A 21,153-nucleotide genomic window follows, 5' to 3' on the forward strand; every position below is an offset into this window, starting at 1 on the left:
GGTGGAGGTTTGTTAACCATGACGTTGACACTCTTCCTCTGGCTGGTGGAGGTTTGTTTAGCATGACTTTAACTCTCTTCCTATGGCTGGTGGAGGTTTGTTAACCATGACTTTGACTCTCTCTCTTAGCTCCAACAGTGCAGCAATATCTAGCAATACAGTAATATGTTTTCCTGGGGTTTTGTGAACTTTGTTATGTTGTTCCGGTCATACTGTTGTTCCGGTCATACTGTTGTTCCGGTCATACTGTATACCTGGTGGCTGTGTTTGCAACCAGTCTTTCACTGCACTCCGTAGTCAATATGTTTTTCATCTGTTTAGAAATGTATCTTAAGGTGTGATGATGAAACACAAACAGGCAAACACTCAACAAGAAACATCCTTTTAATGTACTGTGTGTCTGGATGAAGCATTTTTCTGCTTCTCTAAAATAGACCTAAAACACCTCAAAGGTGTATATCCATGCTACTTTCCCCAAGGACAAATAGAAAAATACTCAAACTTCATTTCCCCTTTCAATAAGAGTCAACAGAAAGTAATAGCTTAACCAACAAGTGAATCGTGATCTTTTGAGATAGCTTGGCATCACGCTTTAAACTAGGGTCACCTCATCGAAAGTGACGTGATGACCTGATCTTACTAAGGCCTGGAGTTTCTCACAAAGTCAGGAAAGACTCCTGGCCCTCTCATAGCCCTGTACCGGGCATTAGAGGTTGTTGTACCTTTTCTATTGCTAGGTAATAAGATATCACAACGACGTCTTAAGGAGTATATAAACCCGCCAGGTGACCAGCCAGTTATAGGACGCTGTGATCTGACAAATGTCACTTCCAGAACTAGGTTTTACACCCTGGTTTAGTGGCATTGATAGACATCTCTCTAGCCTACATAAATACCGTTGCACTGTTATTGTCGGTCACCTTCTCACTAAGATAACAGAGTATTGTCATGTACGCATAACATTTTGCGACAACAATTCTAGGCATAGGACAGGGAAGGGAGGGAGTTACTGCTCCCTGTTAGGCCTATTTGTTTTCGTAATCTGTGAGCGGCTGAGGTTGGATGAACAGCGGAAGGTTTATTTGAACCTAACCTGCTTTGAAAGGCTACACTTATCTCTAAATACGCTCTATGTATAATTTAATTCTTGCTGGTTTAAGAAAATGGGGATTTGCCTCTGAGCCTTTAGGAGGATAGAATTCAATGCAGGTTTTCTTTTCTTTATCCCCCTCATTTGTTAGGATATTTCCGTCCATCATACCAGTAGAGAGTTGTAATGGTTGGATTACCATATCATCTATTCCGTTCATAATATTCAAACATGAAAAAAAGATCAAGTGTACATTTTCATTCTTTGGAGGATAACTGTGGTCCAATATTTTGCATGTAACTTTAGAAAGCTAATATCCTCCAGTCGTTTCTCTTTCTACCGTCTTTTAATTTATTCATTTTAACGGCTCTTTTCTTCCACGGCTAAACACTTTATTGCCTCCGTTCCTTTGGTTCAAATGCTACTGAAAGGATCAGATAATATGAATAGATAATATGAATAGAGGCTTTAACTATGGAAGCAGTATCAATGAGAGAGGGAGTGGAGCGGGAATGGAGGTGAAGGAGTTTGTGGTGAGTTCCAGGGCTCGTCTTGGCCTCTGAGTGGCACAGCCTTTTGTGCATAGCCCTGGAGTGCTTCATTGAGGGCCCATCGATTTCAGGCCCAGCGTCTAGCTAGCTATCCTCCATTGCTTCCCTATCTGAACGCCACCACCGCTGTTCACAGATCAATGGGGAAATGGAGTGTTTGATAGGACTAATTCTGCCTGGCTCATGGACTGTGTCTGCCACAGTGTTTCTGTCGAGGGCTGAGGAGGACTGAGGTGCACCCGCCTGCTTGGCAGCTGGTGAACGCATGTTCTCCTGTGGTCCCTAAGCCATGTCGTCCTCCTCTAACGGAGTGGTTGGGGTTGAGCCTCACACGCCTACCCAGCACTCCACACTGTGATCCTCCCCGCTGCGCCACAGGAAAGAATCCCACTTCATTGTGACAGATAGGAGTGATGACTCATCGTATTAGGCCTTCTCATTTGGCTTCCAGTGGTATTCAAACTTTTTCAGCTTGGACCCCATTTTTTCCACACCAGAATTTCTGGGGACCCTACTTTTTTCACAATAATTTCTCACGACCCACCCCACCTCAAATCTAACGACAACATTAAAAGCGGTACATTTACATTTTTTACTTCAACAAATAACCTTCAATTCTAATTGAAATGAAAAGTACCCAATAAATACTGTGAAGTTGATCATGGATTTTGTTTTTGCAACAACTCAGATCTACAGACGGGAATCAAATAAATGGCTTCAATCATTCCTGTAAACTTGGCAGGAGTGCTGAACCATTAGTGCATTTTGCGGTCGGTTTCGGTTACATTAAAAATGAAAGGTTTTCTATTTCGGTTTCGATTATTTGTGTTGAAGGCTGTAACAACACAGAATAAAACAATGAAAAGTCCCATGATGGTAGTGATGCCCATTACTGCTTATCACTTATTAACCATCATTTATTCACATTAGTTTACTTTAATAAAATAATTCAATTCTTGTGTATATTATATTAGTTTTATTTGATTACTTTCTTAATGTTACGGTTTTCTTCTGGTGAAAGAGAGGACCAAAATGCAGCATGGTTATCTTTATACATCTTTAATGAAAGATGAAAAATATACAAAACAAGAAACGTGAAAAACCGAAACAGCCCTATCTGGTGCAACAAACACAGAGACAGGAACAATCACCCATGAAATACCCAAAGAATATGGCTGCCCAAATATGGTTCCCAATCAGAGACAACAATAAACACCTGCCTCTGATTGAGAACCACTCCAGGCAACTATAGACTTTCCTAGACAACTCTACTAAACACAACCCCATAAATCTAATAAACCCCTAGACAAGACAAGACACATAAATCACCCATGTCACACCCTGGCCTGACCAAAATAATAAAGAAAACACCAAATACTAAGGCCAGGGCGTGACACTTAATTAATTCCAAGTCATCATCTAATCGCTATAGAGCTGCTGCCTATGCTGTCTGACAAAAATCACTATTTTGTAGTTCTTCAAAGTAAATAATGCATGCTTTTATGACACCTGAATACCAACCATCATTCCTTTGATCATGTATTTTCAGGTAGAGATACCTTGCCAAGCAACAGCTGATCTCTACATCCCCTCAGGATACAGCATTCTTGTCTCCTCCGTAGCAGGCGTAAAGAAACATACATAGTTTCAAACTGTACGGTCTTTGGAAACACAGACCGGACAATTAGATTATGGTCATTGTAGTTAATTACCATGTTGTACGCCCATGTTGTACTATGTCGAATTTTGGCCTGCTGGAAACTACAACTCCCTACTATATTGCACAGTTCAGGCTGGATCTGATTCATCCATGGAGATTCTGTGCAATCTCACAATTGAGCTCACAGAAAAAAACTGAATGAAATAGAACTGATGTCTGTCAATTAGTTGTTTAAAAAATAGACAATAACAGATATGTTGGTTAATCGCTCAGCACAAACTGGCAACAAGCCGACCTGTTACCTGGATGTTTTGTCTAACAAGCAAAGAAATTATAAGCTTCTTGTAGCAATACCTATTACCCAGAATGCATCACAAACCCTATCAATTACCTAATTGACAGTCAACTTCAATAAAGGTATGAAAAAGGTACATACACATTCAGGTAATATAGTCCACATGATAAATATCCCCACATCAATAACAGTCAATAAATGTGATTTTCATAATAAACGGGTGTTAATCGACACATAATACATAATCAGGCAAGACTTTGGCTTATGTGACAGAGGACATTGGACAATAGTCACAAATATATTCACTCAATAAAATTGTATTTTTCAAATAATCTTTATCAAAATGTTTGTATATTGTCCAATACAATAATCTGTACTCTTAGTTGTTTGGTAAATTAATTTAAAAAATATATATTTATCTATAAAAATTTACCATTTTGGCACCCAACTTGAGGTTCACGACCCCAACTTTGAATCCCACTGTTATAGGGTGTCTGGTTGTGATATGAGAAGATATAAATCCCACAATTTGAAATTATCTATGGGTTTTGGGAGGGATAGTGAGAATTGTTTTCCCTGAGCAGTGGACAGAACAGGGATTGAATCAAGAATCAATGGTGCGTTGATCTTTTTTTCTTCTGGCTCAATGTTTCCTGACTGTTACTATGTCAGATGATTTACCCCAGTTTGGATCTCACTGTGGGCCAATGCGGGTGAAGTAGCACCTTAGGAAGTCAAACCCACATGACTTTTCACAGGGTTCAGGGCCGCAAAAAAATCGTTACTTTATCCCCGAATACAAGTTAAATATCATACGATATCCTGGGTATGGTACAGTATGCATGGTGTGTACAGTATCTGAGAACTCAGGTATTATTGATTGGACTCGATAGTAGCCGGGTGGCATGTGGCGCAGCAGCTAGAGTGTTGGGCCAGTAACCAAAAGGTTGATGGTTTGAATATCCGAGCCAAAAAGGTGGAAAATCGATGTGCCCTTGAGCAAGGCACTTAAGCCTAATTGGGTCCAGGGGCACTGTACTACTATGGCTGACCCTGTAAAACAACACATTTCACTGCACCTATCTATCTGGTGTATGTGACAATAAAAACATCCTTATTTATTTTGTAAAAGTTTACAATGGAGATGCATATGTATTATCTAAAAGTCAAGTGTACTGAATCAATCCATTCATCCATTATGGAAAGTGTTGTCATGCTCTGAGAGACAGAAAGGGATTTGGTGTAAATATTTGATGCACAGCAGCAGTGAGTGAAAGGAGGAACACTTGATTCCATTGCAATGAGGGAAACCCTGTGGTCTACCCCTCAGCATACTATGCTGTCTGAACATACTGTACTGAACGCTGCAGGAGGTTGATATCCCCCTTTAACCTGTAGCCCTCCTCAACTACACCTGGACCTGGACTGGAACTCATCTGCAGACTTCTTATGAATCATTAAAGAGGAAAGACCTCTCCTTTGAGAAGAGTCACAATGCCGTAGCTTCCAAAATGGGTTGGTTGCAAACCTGGAGTACGATTGGGGAATTCTTCAGAAAACACTAAAGGTTTCGCAGGTTGTCTATTTATAGAAACGATCAAAGCTGTTGGACTAACAAGATTTTCCTTGGAATAGAGAGAAGAATGGACCATTGGCTGAACAGTTTGACTGACACAAAACTGCTTCTGGCAAGAAAACAGTCTGTCTAAAGGGGTTCTCAAATCAAATCAAATGTTATTCTACCTCTCAGTTAAAGTGGGTATGCTGTATGCTTCCACTGTTGAGTGTTCAAGACCTGTACTGTAAGGGTTCAGATGAGTTCAACTCAGAGTAGACTCATTATATATAGATGCACTGAGAGCAGAAGTGAATTCAACCAGTGAACACTCTATTAATAATGGTTAATAATACAATAAAGGAGAGAGTTTGAATGCCATCTTTTTAAATTGATTATCACCTTGCCTACATGGCTAATAGACGTGGGGTGCATCAACTTCTGCAAAGTCTCAAACTGGAGAGGACTAAAAATACAGGGCCAAGTGCGTCAGGGCGGCGGTAAGAGCCATGTCAGCTCATGATTAATTAAAATTGACGAATGTAAATGATTTCCCCGCCAGGCTGTACCTTTTGCAGTCATCTGGGCACAGTGGAGCATTTTGGCATCCAAGATGCTCTGTAATTGCTTAAATCTCACGCTGATTCCCCTTCTGTGGGTTTTAGGGTATCTCCAAAATAAACAGGGGGAAAGTGAAAAGAGGGAATGAATGAGCTAATTCTACCACCCAGAGTTCCCGAGCACAGCAGCACCCGCGATTAGAATGGTGCTTCTCTTTATTTGGCCGCTGGGAGGCCGGAGAGCGCCTGGAGGGGAAACAATTAGTCTATTCATAAAGAACATGCAAAAAAAGGTTTATTTCTATTTCCAAATTGTCTGTATCATTGTCTGACAGCCGATCATTTCCCCATGTCATCATACACGTCTGTAGACACGAGCACAGTGCAGCACACAGCAGGCCATTGGAGCAAATAACAACCGTTTATTCCACAAATAGCCTGAGCTTGCCTTCACCTGTAACTGTGAACCATACATGTAAGTAGGGGCATGCTGTGGTTCTTTGTCAGGTCTGCCCCTTCGTCTGAAGAAATGAGAGGGTGGTGAAGGGGAGGCCTTCGATGGAATGTCTCCCACAGAGTTACATAGGTTGCTGTACTTGTTATTCCTCAGTGCCTGTTCTCCCTCTCTCCTAGCATGTCAGGACAGCAGCACTGGACGCTTCTGGCCGTCATGGCCCTCCTGGTCCTCACAGTGACAGCAGGCGAGGGGGGGAAAGCTGAGAAACAAGGTGAGAAACCCCGGCAGATTGGTTGCAGTCAGACAGACAGTTGATATGTGGATGGAAGGGGATCTCCTATTACAGTACCTGCTACAAGGTATGAATGGTAATTTGATGTAAAGCTCAAATCAGGTCAGATTTGTGCATAAATACACTTTAAGCAGGGGGCTCACTGCAGACTCACAATGACAGACGCACATCTCGGTGCTTTATATATTTGAATACTTTGACCTTTCACAGTGGTAGTGTAGCTCTAGACGGGCCTAATTACAGCCCACATAATTATGTTCCAGACATAACTGCAGTATAAGGTTGGTGTGTGTGTGCGATCCTGCAGGGAAGAAGGAGCGTAAGTCGGACTGTGGGGAGTGGCAGTGGAGTGTGTGCGTGGCCAACGAGGGTGACTGCGGCCTGGGCACCAGGGAGGGCACACGCACTGGCACCGACTGCAAGCAGACCATCAAGACCCAGCGCTGCAAGATCCCCTGTAACTGGAAGAAGCAGTTTGGAGGTGTGTGAGTGTGGTCATGGGGAGCGGACTCACATTTACAATTCAGCACGAACATGACTGGTCTAGGGATTTTATGTCATGCTTTTTTGGTCATATTTTTTGTTGTGTATCCATGTCCATTAAAGGGGAAAACATTCTGCTACTCAATGGAGTAGGATTTCAGTTTAGCTTCCAATTCAGTTTTCATGTATGGACATCACCAGAGAATGATGGCCTGGTTCAGGAAATTACAGCCTGGGTGTATACAGCAGGGATGTGTGTCATCTTCAAAAAGAGCATGGGCTTCCTGCTACTTTCCCTACTTGCTTATAGAGCACCACTTACTCCTGATTCAGCTCACACTCACGCGGTCACGTGTGCTTTGCTAGCACACGTGACCGCCCACCTGAAGTGTCTTACCAGTCGGCGCCACATGAAAAGCTAGCTATTCTCTGGCGCTAGTGGGGACACTTCAGGCTGAGGAGTAAGGTTCACACATGCCCATATGCTACACGTGTTCACTGCCAAATTATAGGTACAGAGGCACACGCTTTTAGAGCACTCTGTTTTGAAGATCCCTGTAGAATTCCCAGAACAATGGTCCTGTCAACCCCCCCCCCCTCCGCTCCCCTCATCCAAGTGCCCTGGGATTTCAGAGCCAGGTTACAGCGGCCCAAGCTTTTATCTGAGAGGAGTAGGGAAACGAGTGTCACAGCCAAGAGGGAGCTACGCCAGAGTCCAACAAAAGGAAGGGAGAGAGATGGAGGGATGACAGACACACAAACAGACACACAAACACGCACACACACACACGAATGCGGACACATTCTTACACACAAGAACGGGGCATGGCTAACCTTTCCTGGAACAGCCCTACATCCTTGGGGGAGGAGTTTAAGGAGGACTGAATATAATGTCAAATAAGATCCTTAATGAAATCCAACCTGTAGACTGCTTAAATGTTGTCCTTCCATAAAGATAATAAAAGATAAAGTGAGAGAGTGGAGGCCCTCTTTGAAAGGCAGAGAATGCCAGACTGTCTGTGTATGGGAAAGACAGATGGAATCTTCAGAGTGGAGAAACTGGGCAAAATGGAGCATAAAGGAGACAATCCGGTCTTGGCAGGAAAGCCATACATTGGCTAATAACACGGTGCACCAGTTGGTGGTTGATAAAGAAAGTCCTGGGGCTGAGAATCGTTGGAATGTAAATATTTTTGCAAATATTACCAGTTCTGGTGTTTTTGAGTAGAAGATCAGATTATTTAATGGATTACAAAAAATGTAAAAACTTTTCCAGTAAAATAAAGCATGTTCCTGAACAGCAGCTCTCTGAGCTTGAGGGTCCAGGTCTTAATTGCTGATTCTAGGCCGAAAAATGTAATTACATGTAGTTTTCTGCTTGATCAGCTGTATTAAATCTATGGGATGTCTTCTGGGTGCTACAATCACCATAATACAAGCAACCTGGACTTAGGGGTAAACGGAACATAGTAATTACAAATCTGGGACACTCAAACAGGTATGATATGGTATGTATTCATTTGTTGTTATGTCCGTCGTTAGAAGGAGACCAAGGTGCAGCGTGGTAGGCGTACATTTCACTTTATTTTCAAATGACACACAAAAAATAAAAAAATACAACCGAACGTCAAGTTCTGCAGGCTCCACAGCAACTATGCAAAAACAAGATCCCACAAACTCAGGTGGAAAACAGGCTGCCTAAGTATGATTCCCTATCAGAGACAACGATAGACAGCTGCCTCTGATTGGTAACCATACCCGGCCAACAAAGAAGTAGAAAACTAGAATGCCCACCCAAATCACACCCTGACCTAACCAAATAGAGAAATTAACAGGCTCTCTAAAGTGACATTTGTGTGACATTTGTGACTGTCCATCCATTTTGTATGATATGTTACAAATTACAATAAGTATGATATGTTACGAATTCCAATTTGTTGTGAATGTTAGCTAGGGGGCTAAGTGGCTAACTCTAACATTAGCTAGATGGTAGAGCCAGTTGGAGCTGTTCTGTGAAGGGAGTCATACACAGCGTTGTATGAGATTTTCAGTTTCTTGGCAATTTCTTGCATGGAATAGCCTTAATTTCGTTTCAGAAGAAAGTTATTTGTTTCTGGCCATTTTGAGCCTGTAATCGAACCCACAAATGCTGATGCTACAGATACTCAACTAGTCTAAAGAAGGCCAGTTTTATTACTCCTTTAATCAGCACAACCGTTTTCAGCTATGCTAACATAATTGCAAAAGGGTTTTCTAATGATCAATTAGCCATTTAAAATTATAGCTAACACAACGTGGCATTGGAGTGATGGTTGCTGATTATGGGCCTCTGTACGCCTATGTAGATATTCCATAAAAAATCTGCCATTTACAGCTACAATAGTCATTTACACATTAACAATGTCTACACTGTATTTCTGATCAAGGATTAGCCCCCTTTTTTTCAATTTTCACCTGAAATGACATACCCAAATCTAACTGCCTGTAGCTCAGGCCCTGAAGCAAGAATATGCATATTCTTGATACCATTTGAAAGGAACAACGTTGAAGTTTAAGGAAATGTGAAAGGAATGTAGTAGATTATCACACAATAGATCTGGTAAAAGACAATACAAAGAAAAAAACATTATTTTGTATTTTCTTTGTACCATCGTCTTTGAAATGCAAGAGAAAGGCCATCATGTATTATTCCAGCCCAGGTGCAATTTATATTTTGGCCACTAGATGACATCAGTGTATGTGCAATGCTTTAGACTGATCCAATGAAACATTGCATTTCTGTTCAAAATGTTGTATTGAGACTGCCTAAATGTGCCTAATTGGTTTATTAATAACTTTTCATGTTCAAAATTGTGCACATTCCTCAAACAATAGCATGGCATTATTTCACTGTAATAGCTACTGTATATTGGACAGTGCAGTTAGATTAACAATAATTTAAGCTTTCTGACAATATCAGATATGTCTATGCCCTGAGAAATGTTCTTGTTACTTACAACCTCATGCTAATTGCATTATCCTACGTTAGCTCAACTGTCTCGTGGAAGGGACACCGATCCCAAAGAAGATTTATTAATGTTATTTTAATGGACAAATAATGTGCTTTTCGTTAAAAACAAGGGCATTTCTAAGTGACCTCAAGCTTTTGAACGGTAGTGTATATACAGTAGGTATGTCTGTAACAATCCTGTAAAATGGGTGTTTTGCATTGTACATGTATGTCTGTTGTAACCATCTTTCTGTAGGTGAATGCAAGTATGACTTCCAGGCCTGGGGAGAGTGTGACATGGTGACGGGGAAGAAGAACCGGTCAGGGGTGCTGAAACGAGCTCTCATGGATGCCACCTGTCCTAACACAGTGAGCGCCACCAAGCCCTGCGGCAAGATCCCCAAGACCAAGCTGCAAGGTAGGCTGAGGGGGAGTGTCGGAGAGCATACCAGCAAGCCATAGATTTACTTATATAGTACCTATATGTCTTTACCAGTAGTGTATATCCTGAGGGGTTTGAATGGTAAGATAAACCACTGCAAAGGGAACACGTGTTTGGTGAATTCTTAACTTACAATACCAGGAAATAGTGTAGGTACCAGTCAATATATCACTAGGCTAAAAATATATTTACAGTGCCAGTCAAAGGTTTGGACACACCTACTCATTCAAGGGTTTTTCTTTATTTTGACTATTTTCTACATTGTACAATAATAGTGAAGACATAAACACTATGAAATAACACATGGAATAATATAATAACCTTAAAATGTGTTAAACAAATCAAAATATTTGTTATATTTTAGATTCTTCAAAGTAGCTACGCTTTGCCTTGATGGCAGCTTTGCACACGCATTCTCTCAACCAGCTTCATTTGGAATGCTTTTCCAACAGTCTTGATGGAGTTACCACATATACTGAGCTGCTTTTGTTGGCGGCTTTTCCTTCACTCTGCGGTCCAACTCATCCCAAACCATCTCAATTGGGTTGAGGTCGGGTGATTGTGGAGGCCAGGTCATCTGATGCAGCACTCCATCACTCTCCTTCTTGGTCAAATAGCCTTTACACAGCCTGAAGGTGTGTTAGGTCATTGTCCTGTTGAAAACAAATGATAGTCCCACTAAGCACAAACCAGATGGGATGGCGTGTCGCTGCAGAATGCATCAGACCAAAGGACAGATTTCCACAGGTCTAATGTCCATTGCTCGTGTTTCTTGGCCCAAGCAAGTCTCTTATTATTATTTTATTTGGGTCCTTTAGTAATGGTATCTTTGCAGAAATTCAACCATGAAGGCCTGATTCAAGCAGTCTCCTCTGAACAGTTGATGCTGAGATGTGTCTGTTACTTGTGTGTCTGTCTGTTGTTTCTGATGTTGAGATGTGTCTGCATTTATTTGGGCTGCAATTTCTGAGGCTGGTAATAATTAACATATTATTATTGTTTTTGTATTTTTTAATTGAACCTTTATTTAGCTAGGCATGTCAGTTAACAACAAATTCTTATTTTACAATGATGGCCTACCCTGGCCAAACCCTCCCTTAACCTGGATAATGCTGGGCGCCACCCTATGGGACTCACGATCACGGCCGGTTGTGATACAGCCCGGGATCAAACCAGGGTATATAATGACGCCTCTTGCACTGAGATGCAGTGCCTTAGACTCTGTGCCACTCGGGAGCCCTTATCCACTGCAGCAGAGGTAACTGGGTCTTCCTCTCCTGTGGCGGTCCTCATGAGAGACAGTTTTATCACAGCGCTTGATGGTTTTTGCGAATGTGCTTGAAGAAACTTTCAAAGTCTTGAAATGTTCCGTATTGACTGACCTTGAAGTAATGATGGACTTTCGTTTCTCTTTGCTTATTTGTGTTGTTTTGCCATAATATAGACTTGGTCTTTTACCAAATAGTTATATCTTCTGTATACCACCCCTACCTTGTCACAGCACAACAGATTGGCTCAAATGCATTAAGAAGGAAAGAAATTCAACAAATTAACTTTTAACAAGGCACACTTGTTAATTGAAATGCATTCCAGGTGACTACCTCATGAAGCTGGTTGAGAGAATGCAAAGCTGTCATCAAGGCAAAGGGTGGCTACTTTGAAGAATCACAAATATAAAATATATTTTGATTTGTTTAACACTTTTTTTGGTTACTACATGATTCCATATGTATTATTTCATAGTTTTAATGGCTTCACTATTATTCTACAATGTGGAAAATAGTCCAAATGAAGAAAAACCCTTGAATAAGTAGGTGTGTCCAAACTTTTGACTGGTACTGTACATGGTTGGAGAGGACAAAACACAAAGTTAAAGGATCCATTTTAAACACAATAGTCAATACATTGGAGAGTGAATCTCCATAAATGTGCGGAAGCGTTGGAAGATGATATTACGTTTGGGTAATTAAACCGTCAGAAAAGGACCATTTTCACCTGCTCCTTTTATGCTTCATATTTAAAGCACGTTGACACTTTTAGTCCACTTTTTACATCCTTTAACCTTGCTAACGTATATTTATTAGCATATTATTTGGCAGTACTTTCACAGCTCACACCGATGACATCCTGCTGAAGACTCCACATCCTCTGAATGATTCATTCTGCGATAGTGCTGGACTTGTCAGAGATTCATGTTTAATCCAGCTCCACTATGGTGGAATTAGTCCCTTCACTGAGCCTAAAATGTTCAGTGGGAGTGATTTCTATAAGTCTTCAACTCGGGTGAACTAAGGTAAATACAAGTATTGAGCAGTCAAGTATGAAAATGTAATGCTGCATTCTCTCAGTAACTGCCAGTAGATGTCTAGACTCACCCATTTAAAGAAGACAATAGGAGACGTCAAGAAACATCGATTTTTCTCTTTCAATTATGGAAAGCAGTGAGACTGAGATGGTCATGTGAGTTAGTCCAAACAGAACTACTGATCACAGGACATGACATGGAGGATTGCAGATGATGGTTTTAGTTGGCATTTCGCCCAACAGACATTATAGATTCCTAATGTATTTAGTCTTGGTTCATATCACCTGTCTGATACAATGAACTAGATGAGTATCTTAATAGAACAATAATATTTTGATATCAATTAAATTGCATATTCAATATTTAGGTCAGCCACAGTTAGCCCTGTTTGTCTAACTACTTCATTCAATGCGCTGATGAACATTGCCATTCATCATTCATCAAACCGTGTTTAACATAAGACATTCTTTGCCATTCAGTTTGTTATAAGACCTCATGTCCAAACATGACAAAATGTTCCAAAAGCAAACCAGATGAATACTTTAGTTCAATGCTCCATCATTAATACAGTGACAGAATGTTTCCAACATGTAGAAGACAACACACAGATTTTCATCTATTTTCCCACATAAAGGCTTTATTAACGACTCCCACTTGTCTATTATTTAGCTGATGACTCCCACTGTTAAAACCAATCAAGTGAGAGCAGAAGTTGTTTAAAAATAGAATGAATGCTGCATGATGTTGCCGGTAAAGTACTCATGGTGCTAGTGTGTACATTGTGTCCAATCTGACTGCGTTTTTAGAAGTAGGCTACTGTGGTGATATGTTGAGAGTGTGAAACTGGAATAAGGGGAGATTTGGCAGCAGTAATCTGCTGTATGAGAGGGTGTGCCAGAACAGAACAGAATCTCCAGGAGCGACTGGACCAGAGCCTCATTGTGTTTCAGACAGGCTGCTTACAGTTAAGACAGTTTTCCTGCTTGAGGACAGAGAAAAACACTCCTGTCAATCTGACTGTGATTTTGGGTTCAATTCAAGTTTCCCTCGCCTCCTAATAACCTGGGAGTTGGGGAAATCAAAAGGCTAAAAAGCTGGTAAGACTGTAAGACTCTCACTGTGACGGAAAAAACATGTCAGATTGACAGTGGAGTGGAACCCCTGGCTTGGGTAATGGTTCTCGAAAAAACTACAATATCTTTACACATAAGCTGAGCAAAGCCTATTTAGGATGTCACGTGCAAGGAATCTGATCCAAATTAAAAGCATATTTGTGTTGGTGTATTTTTTCGGTGCACATGTATTTCAGTGACAGAAATAGCAAGGTGACACACAGAATTAACATTATTTCTGCAGTGAATAACATTTAATGGTAATCTCTGTACAGTGTGTGTGTGTGTGTGTGTGTGTGTGTGTGTGTGTGCGCGTGCGCGCAAGCACATGAGCAGGACTGTATAGCACTGTACCTATATGAATGATCATATACTCCCAAATGAATCCTGTGTGATGGAGGCCAGTCCTGTTTTAAGTCAGGCCTACTGCCCTGGGGAGGGTGAGAACCACAGTGTGAAAGGAGGGAGGGATGACAGTGGAGAAGAAGAATGGAGAGAGTTGAAAAGAAAGACCTGCTATCTGAGAGTATGATTTCCCATGTCTGCCATTTGACAGATAAGCCCTGGTAAGCTAAAGGGTTACTGGGAAACAGAAGCTGACAATGTGTGTGTGTGTGTGTGTGTTAGTGTGTGTGTGTGTGTGTGTGCGCTTGCCTCTGTGTGTGTTTGTGTGTGTTGGAAGGGGATTCCAGGCCAGGCAGAGTCACAGAGGAGGGATCAGAGGACTTGTAATGAACCCCGGCTACAGAGCGAGGGACTATCTCACTTCCGGCTGGGGCCACCATATCCACCCAGTCATATTTACAATTCTAAACAGCCACCTTGTCTGCTGCTGCCAGGAGCAATGGAGAAAACATATGTCAGGCCCATAGTCTTGAGGAGACAATGCTGCGAAGCAGCGAGGGAGCGATCTGAGATTCAATGTCAGCTTCTCCCTTGTCTAACCTCAGGTAGAGACGGGCCCCACGGAATGAAACGGAAAGGCTGGAAAACAGAGAGTGACCGAAATGAAGCAGAAATGAAACATTATGAATACCTGTAGAATTCTCCTATTCTCCTCCCTCCTTACTCAGAAGAATGAGCAGGGGAGCCACAGTGGGGAGCGGAGAATGTCAGAGATGATTTAGGGGGAAACAAAAGGCTTTATAGTGATGAAAACCCTGCGGCTGCCGTCGAGGAGTTGTTTTACGGTTTATCATTCCCCTGAGAAGGGCTGTGTTGTTGTGTCTCTGTGTACAAGACAGCCCATTCAGACACAGAATTCAGTTTTATTGCACTCAGCCTGTTTCATGGCATCCCGGTTCAAAACACATTCTCTCCGAGCCGCTCTGATTATTATGAGTCTGTGTCAAAAGTGCGGTGGCAGAAATGAGAGCGGATAGAGTACACAGTAATGTGTCTATGCAGCAGAAAGCACTCCGGCATGGCGAGAGCTCCAATCTCACAGACGGGGCTCGCAGAGGGAATGTGATTCTCTCTGTCTCCCTAGGGAACCAAATGTGCTTACAAAGGCACAGGCAAAAACACAGTTAAACAAATTAAAACCGGCCAAACAAATGGAGCGAGGAGCAATTTTCTGTGGATTTGTATAAACACCCACGTCCCAATCTCCAAACTCACAGAACTCTCTAGGCTTGTCCGCAACACGTATGCTTATGAGAAATGTATAGATTAGATAGCAGGTCCCTGGGGCATTGACGTCAGCATTATATTTGAGGAGGATTCAAGTGATTGCACACACATTATGCAAGTTAGTAGCACAGACAACATCTGGTAGGCTATCATCAATCAGTTAGACACTTGCGATTCATGAGTCATCTCTAGGTCTGTACATTGGCCTGAGGCATATCGACCCTTACAACGGGTTCATTTATACCCACTTATTAATGATTTGGCAATTCTATACAAGTAAGGAATCATTACTTCTGTATTTACCGATGGATTGCATTGTTTGTTTATCAGGGATTAAAGATTAGCATCGGGATGATTTACAATAGTTTATATGCTGATTATCATCACATTCTTCACATTAATGCTCCACTGCTGATCGGATGTTTCACATAGATTATTAAAGGGCATGTGAAGGATAAGCAAAGGATTCCTCAATGTTTTCATGACTTTGTTACTGTTTAATGCTGATGGCTTATTGTACTGTACATGACATGGCTTGGTACAGTATATTGGCTAATGCTGCATTGGTGGTGAATAGATCGATTAATGTGCTGTAAATTTAAATCCAGTTTGAATCGTTCTAATATGTTGCAGTGGAGCAGCAACGTACAGTAGTATTGATGGAGTGTTTGTTTATGTTGAGGACGTTTTTCTCAGATTAGCTGGAGAGGGTGGCAAAGGCTTTCATCAACAAACTGACGTGGGAGGATCTTAAATTAGTGGCAGGTGGGAACTTGCTTTAGATCAGGTACAAAACAAACAGGTGTTGATTAGCCAGTTGACATCCTCGTCTGTTACCGCCCACCAACAACATCCCACCCTGTAATCTACAATGATAGGAACTCCTGGGGGAAACAGACTATAGATGAGTCCTGCCTTTTCCTTGTTGTTTACTTTCCCCCTCACGCTCTTCTAAACACACACACACACACACACACACACACACACACACACACACACACACACACACACACACACACACACACACACACACACACACACACACACACACACACAGACATACAGACAGACAGACAGACAGACAGACAGACAGACAGACAGACAGACAGACAGACAGACAGACAGACAGACAGACAGACAGACAGACAGACAGACAGACAGACAGACAGACAGACAGACAGACAGACAGACAGACAGACAGACAGACAAGCAGACAGATAGACAAGCAGACAGATAGACAGATGGATGGATGGATAGATAGCAAAATATATGCATGGGGTGTATGTGTGTGTGTGTGTGTGTGTGTGTGTGTGGGGGGGGGGGTTATGTTGCTCCTGTTCATCAGACCAGAGACTGGGGTATGTTGCTCCTGTTCATCAGACCAGAGACTGGGGTATGTTGCTCCTGTTCATCAGACCAGAGACTGGGGTATGTTACTCCCGTTCATCAGACCAGAGACTGGGGTATGTTACTCCCGTTCATCAGACCAGAGACTGGGGTATGTTGCTCCTGTTCATCAGACCAGAGACTGGGGTATGTTACTCCTGTTCATCAGACCAGAGACTGGGGTATGGACTGTGGTTCCTGTCACGGCTGCCAGGTATTAAAGCCACTCTTGTGGGACGATGATAAAGCACTTTTCATGTTTGTCCCCATGCACAGTAAACCTGTGGTAGGGTTAACAACACATCCAGGGAATGAATGAGTGAGACAGGATCTTGAAGTGGAGTGCAAGTTAAGGCCCAAATAAAAATAGCAAAAGATATTCCCTGTTTGATGACCAATGACAAGTTCTACTAAAACCCAAATGGTTCATGATATCTAGAAAACTGGCAAATTCACTTTTCATGGAAGACTGTCTGAAAGGCAGGTTATGATCTTCAAAAACCTGACTGCAGGGTAAGTGACAGTATGCATGTAGATTCTAACCTGATGCCCACCTGTTTTTGCAGATGCCAAGAAGCCGAAGCGGGAGGGGAAGAAGAGGGAGCGCACCCCGATGGATTAGTGGTGCATCATAGGAAGCAGGAAGTGGAAGTTGATGCTTATACTGCCCTATCTCAGCATGGTTCCTATTTGTTTGTCCTGTAGGTTTATAGGGGCCTGTAGCAGCTACACAACAAAGAGTTGGATAGTAGTGATAAAATGTATTTCTTTCCTAATTTCTCATAGGAAAATCTTGTAGGGGATTTAATACTCTGTGTGAATAATACAAATTAAGCATTTCTTACTAAAATGCTTAGCTTAAAATTTTTCAGGGTCATTGTTGGAAAAACAAAATATATTGGATTTTTGGTAATATTACATAACATCCTTTTTGTTTGAGGTGACAAAATTATTCTCACTCAAATAAAAAATAATTTCTTGCATGTCTTGATTTAAAGCAGCGTCAAGTTAAAACCTTGTGCAATTACTGGGGTTTTAAAGGTTATTTTGCTGGTACCCTCAACAGCAAAATTGCTAACAACTTTTCTAACAATTTTTGAGGGCATACATTAATAAGAAACATAAGTACTCATTGATGTAAAGGAAATTCCTTTTCTAATGTTATCCACAGTGAAAGATGTAAACTTTTATCAGATGACTGTATACATTAGCTACTGTACTGTACAGTTGTTAGTGTGTAAGAGGTTGTGTCCAGTATTAGTTCTGGTCTTCCTGCAATATAACTCACTTTGTAGTCACCCCCCCTCTCCAGTTGAACTCTGAGCAAAACTGTTATTGTAGTTTACAACTGGAGTTGACCTGTCCTAATTATCGATTACATTTAAAAAAAAATAAAGTTTGAAATGATGTCCAAATATGTGTGATGTTTACTCACCTTGATTGAAGTAATTACATGTTCAGATGAAGTTATGGAGGCTTAATATGAAAGCTAAATATAAACCTAATGTGTGCAATTTCCAATTCCGACCTAACAAGTGATACATTTCTCCACACCACTATCATTTCAATAATCTGGACACAAAATGCCATGAAACATTTTTCATACATTTTATTTGAATTGATTTAAAAAATGAATACGCCTCCATAAATCCACTGAATATGGTTCATATTTTACAGCTTCATAAGTGAGTTGCCAGTGATATTAACACTCAGCTTCATTGTCCAGAACTATTAAACAATCAACTAATGGCGCAAAGGAAATCATTAACATTATTACTGTACATTAGGGGTGAGGGAGTATCATATTAGGACAAGGGAGGGTGAGAAGGGAAGGGAACATTCAGATAGCTATTAAACATGTGTAGACTTATGTACATTCCAACTGTACCTCATCCAAATGACATATCATGTATACTATAGAGATATATACAATTCAAATCATACGTTTTAAACAGACAATATATCGACCGTATTAGGAGCCATGAGGCACAGTGGATGAGAGCATAATGATTCGATTTACATACTGACGCAACTGAAAAATGAACACCCTGTACACTCGTAAGAAAAGAAAGGTGCTATCTAGAACCTTTAAAGGGTTCTTCGGCTGTCCCCATAGGAGAACCCTTTCAAAGAACTCTTTTTGGTTCCAGGTAGAACCCTTTGGTTCCAGATAGGGCTCTTTTGGGTTTCATGTAGAACCCTTTCCACACAGGGTTCTATGTGGAACCAAAAAGGGTTCTCCCTGGAACCAAAAATGGTTCTCCTATTGGGACAGCTGAAGAACCTTTTGGAAGAGTGTACATTGCTGTTTATATATTTTCCACAAAATAGTTTTTTATAATTTGTATTCTGTTTGTCCATTTGAAGAGATATTTCAGTGAAGTCACACCTACAATGGTTCAAAATGGTTCATTCTCTCGAGACAAGACTTGAATATGTTTCAATAACAATTCCCCCAGATATCTGGAAGAGGTCCAGATGTTTCTAATACTACACTGCATGTTGTAGCAGCTGGTCTCACAGTTTCTCCCTACGGTCAGTCTGTGTCCCTTTTCACTCATCACTCATTTACAAGTTGAGACAAAATGGATGCCGAACACACATCAGCACTTCATTGTTTGTCAGTAATGGATTTTTTTCTCTACAGATTCAGCAGGTTACTACTTGATTCTCCTCTTCGGCTGATCGTCAGTCTCACAAAGCCCAAACATGCAACAGAGTTTTAAAAAAGTGGGACAGTTGAGTGTACTTTAGTTCAGTTTTAAATGTCACACGGCAGTGGTCCGTTCTCTCAGAATTGCATTTGTTTTCTCATTTACTTAACGATGATTCTTTCTTTCCCACCATAATATTGTCACTCCAATAAACACATGTTCAGTCTGGATGCAGTACTCATCTAACACATACTGATACACTGTTCAATTCTAGATTTTGTACAACAATATAATAGATATAGCTTTATAAAACGTGGTACAAAATGTACAGTATGATGATCATATTGTGTTTACACGTTTTTAGGCAAAAATAAATGTTTGTCTTGTAAATCTTTATCTTTCAGAGTGTGTCTTTGGAAGCCACTTGCTTTTGAGACACTTTTCAAACAGGGAATGTGAGGTGAGGACAGAAGCAACATGGTTTGTTGAATCCTTTATTGTTTCTTACCCCCCTGAATGCAATGTGTGGTTTGTGTTTCTATGGGGTTGTGTTTATTCACAGATGCCACTTGGTGCTTTGACATGCTAAGGGTCTCTTATAGAGCAAAGCACACACACACACACACACACACACACACACACACACACACACACACACACACACACACACACACACACACACACACACACACACACACACACACACACACACACACACACACACACACACACACACACACACACACACACACACACACACACACACACTCTCTCTCTCTCTATTGTACACAGACAGACAGACACACACACACAGATACATCATGCCCATAGGGGCATGTGCCCCATCAGATTTGGCCTGTTTAATTAATATATATATATATATATATATGTGTGTGTGTGTGTGTGTGGTTGTCGTTGTTTTCTCTGTAATACTACTAGCCACCTAGCAATTCTATAAAGTTGGTTTTAGCCCAGATAGGTTCCCAATCTCCCAACCTCATAAATAACTATCATGAAGCCATTTCAGGCTATCAAGTTAGAGTAGCTAGCTTGTCTAACCATCTTAGCTGGCATGCCTGCTGGCAAGGTTGGTTGACTTTAGAAAAGCAAGCATTAACTAAATGTACTGAATAAGACTCACATTCCTTTCAATCTTTTACCCAGATTTTAGCAGAGATGCAGAGAAGCATATTTCATTTCTTTAAAAAAAGAACCACCTTTCAGGAGGATACAGACAGCTCAAGAGGTATGTTTAGATATGCAGAAAAATAGACACATTTGGACATATAATTAAACAAAATGATTATGGGTCTAGATTGCAGAAAAAAAGCTGTTTCAGGTGTTTGAAAAATGCCAAATTATCCCCCCTCAGGACCACCCCCCAGCCACCTTCACATAGATTTTTGGGGTGCATAACACCCCTGCACACACACACACACACACACACACACACACACACACACACACACACACACACACACACACACACACACACACGTGTTAAAATACCCTCCAAACCTCCAGTGATGAATTAGATTAAATTACATCTTTTCCCCCTTTTACTAAACCTATGCCTTCTACGACCACAACGAAGGAGAAAATAAACATTTGAGACTTTAGAAGATCTTGTGCTTTTCTACATCTATGACTGTCACCTTAAACTGCACCACCAGCTAACAAAAATGTAATC

At 41.2% G+C, this 21,153-nt stretch overlaps 1 protein-coding gene across 1 annotated transcript in view; it reads left to right on the top strand.

Moving 5' to 3' along the window:
- Positions 1-19,373, top strand: part of LOC109879469 (pleiotrophin-A-like) — a 46,194-nt gene extending 26,821 nt beyond the window's left edge. Inside the window, exons 2-5 of the mRNA XM_031797338.1 lie at positions 6,345-6,439; positions 6,768-6,941; positions 10,189-10,350; positions 17,376-19,373. Of these exons, the coding sequence (XP_031653198.1) occupies positions 6,346-6,439; positions 6,768-6,941; positions 10,189-10,350; positions 17,376-17,431 (486 nt within the window). The 5' untranslated portion in view covers position 6,345 and the 3' untranslated portion in view covers positions 17,432-19,373. The remainder of the gene's footprint in view (positions 1-6,344; positions 6,440-6,767; positions 6,942-10,188; positions 10,351-17,375) is intronic.
- Positions 19,374-21,153: the final 1,780 nt, after the last annotated feature.

This window comes from Oncorhynchus kisutch, linkage group LG19 (genome assembly GCF_002021735.2).
Source record: "Oncorhynchus kisutch isolate 150728-3 linkage group LG19, Okis_V2, whole genome shotgun sequence".
In the NCBI taxonomy this organism is placed as follows: Eukaryota; Metazoa; Chordata; class Actinopteri; order Salmoniformes; family Salmonidae; genus Oncorhynchus; species Oncorhynchus kisutch.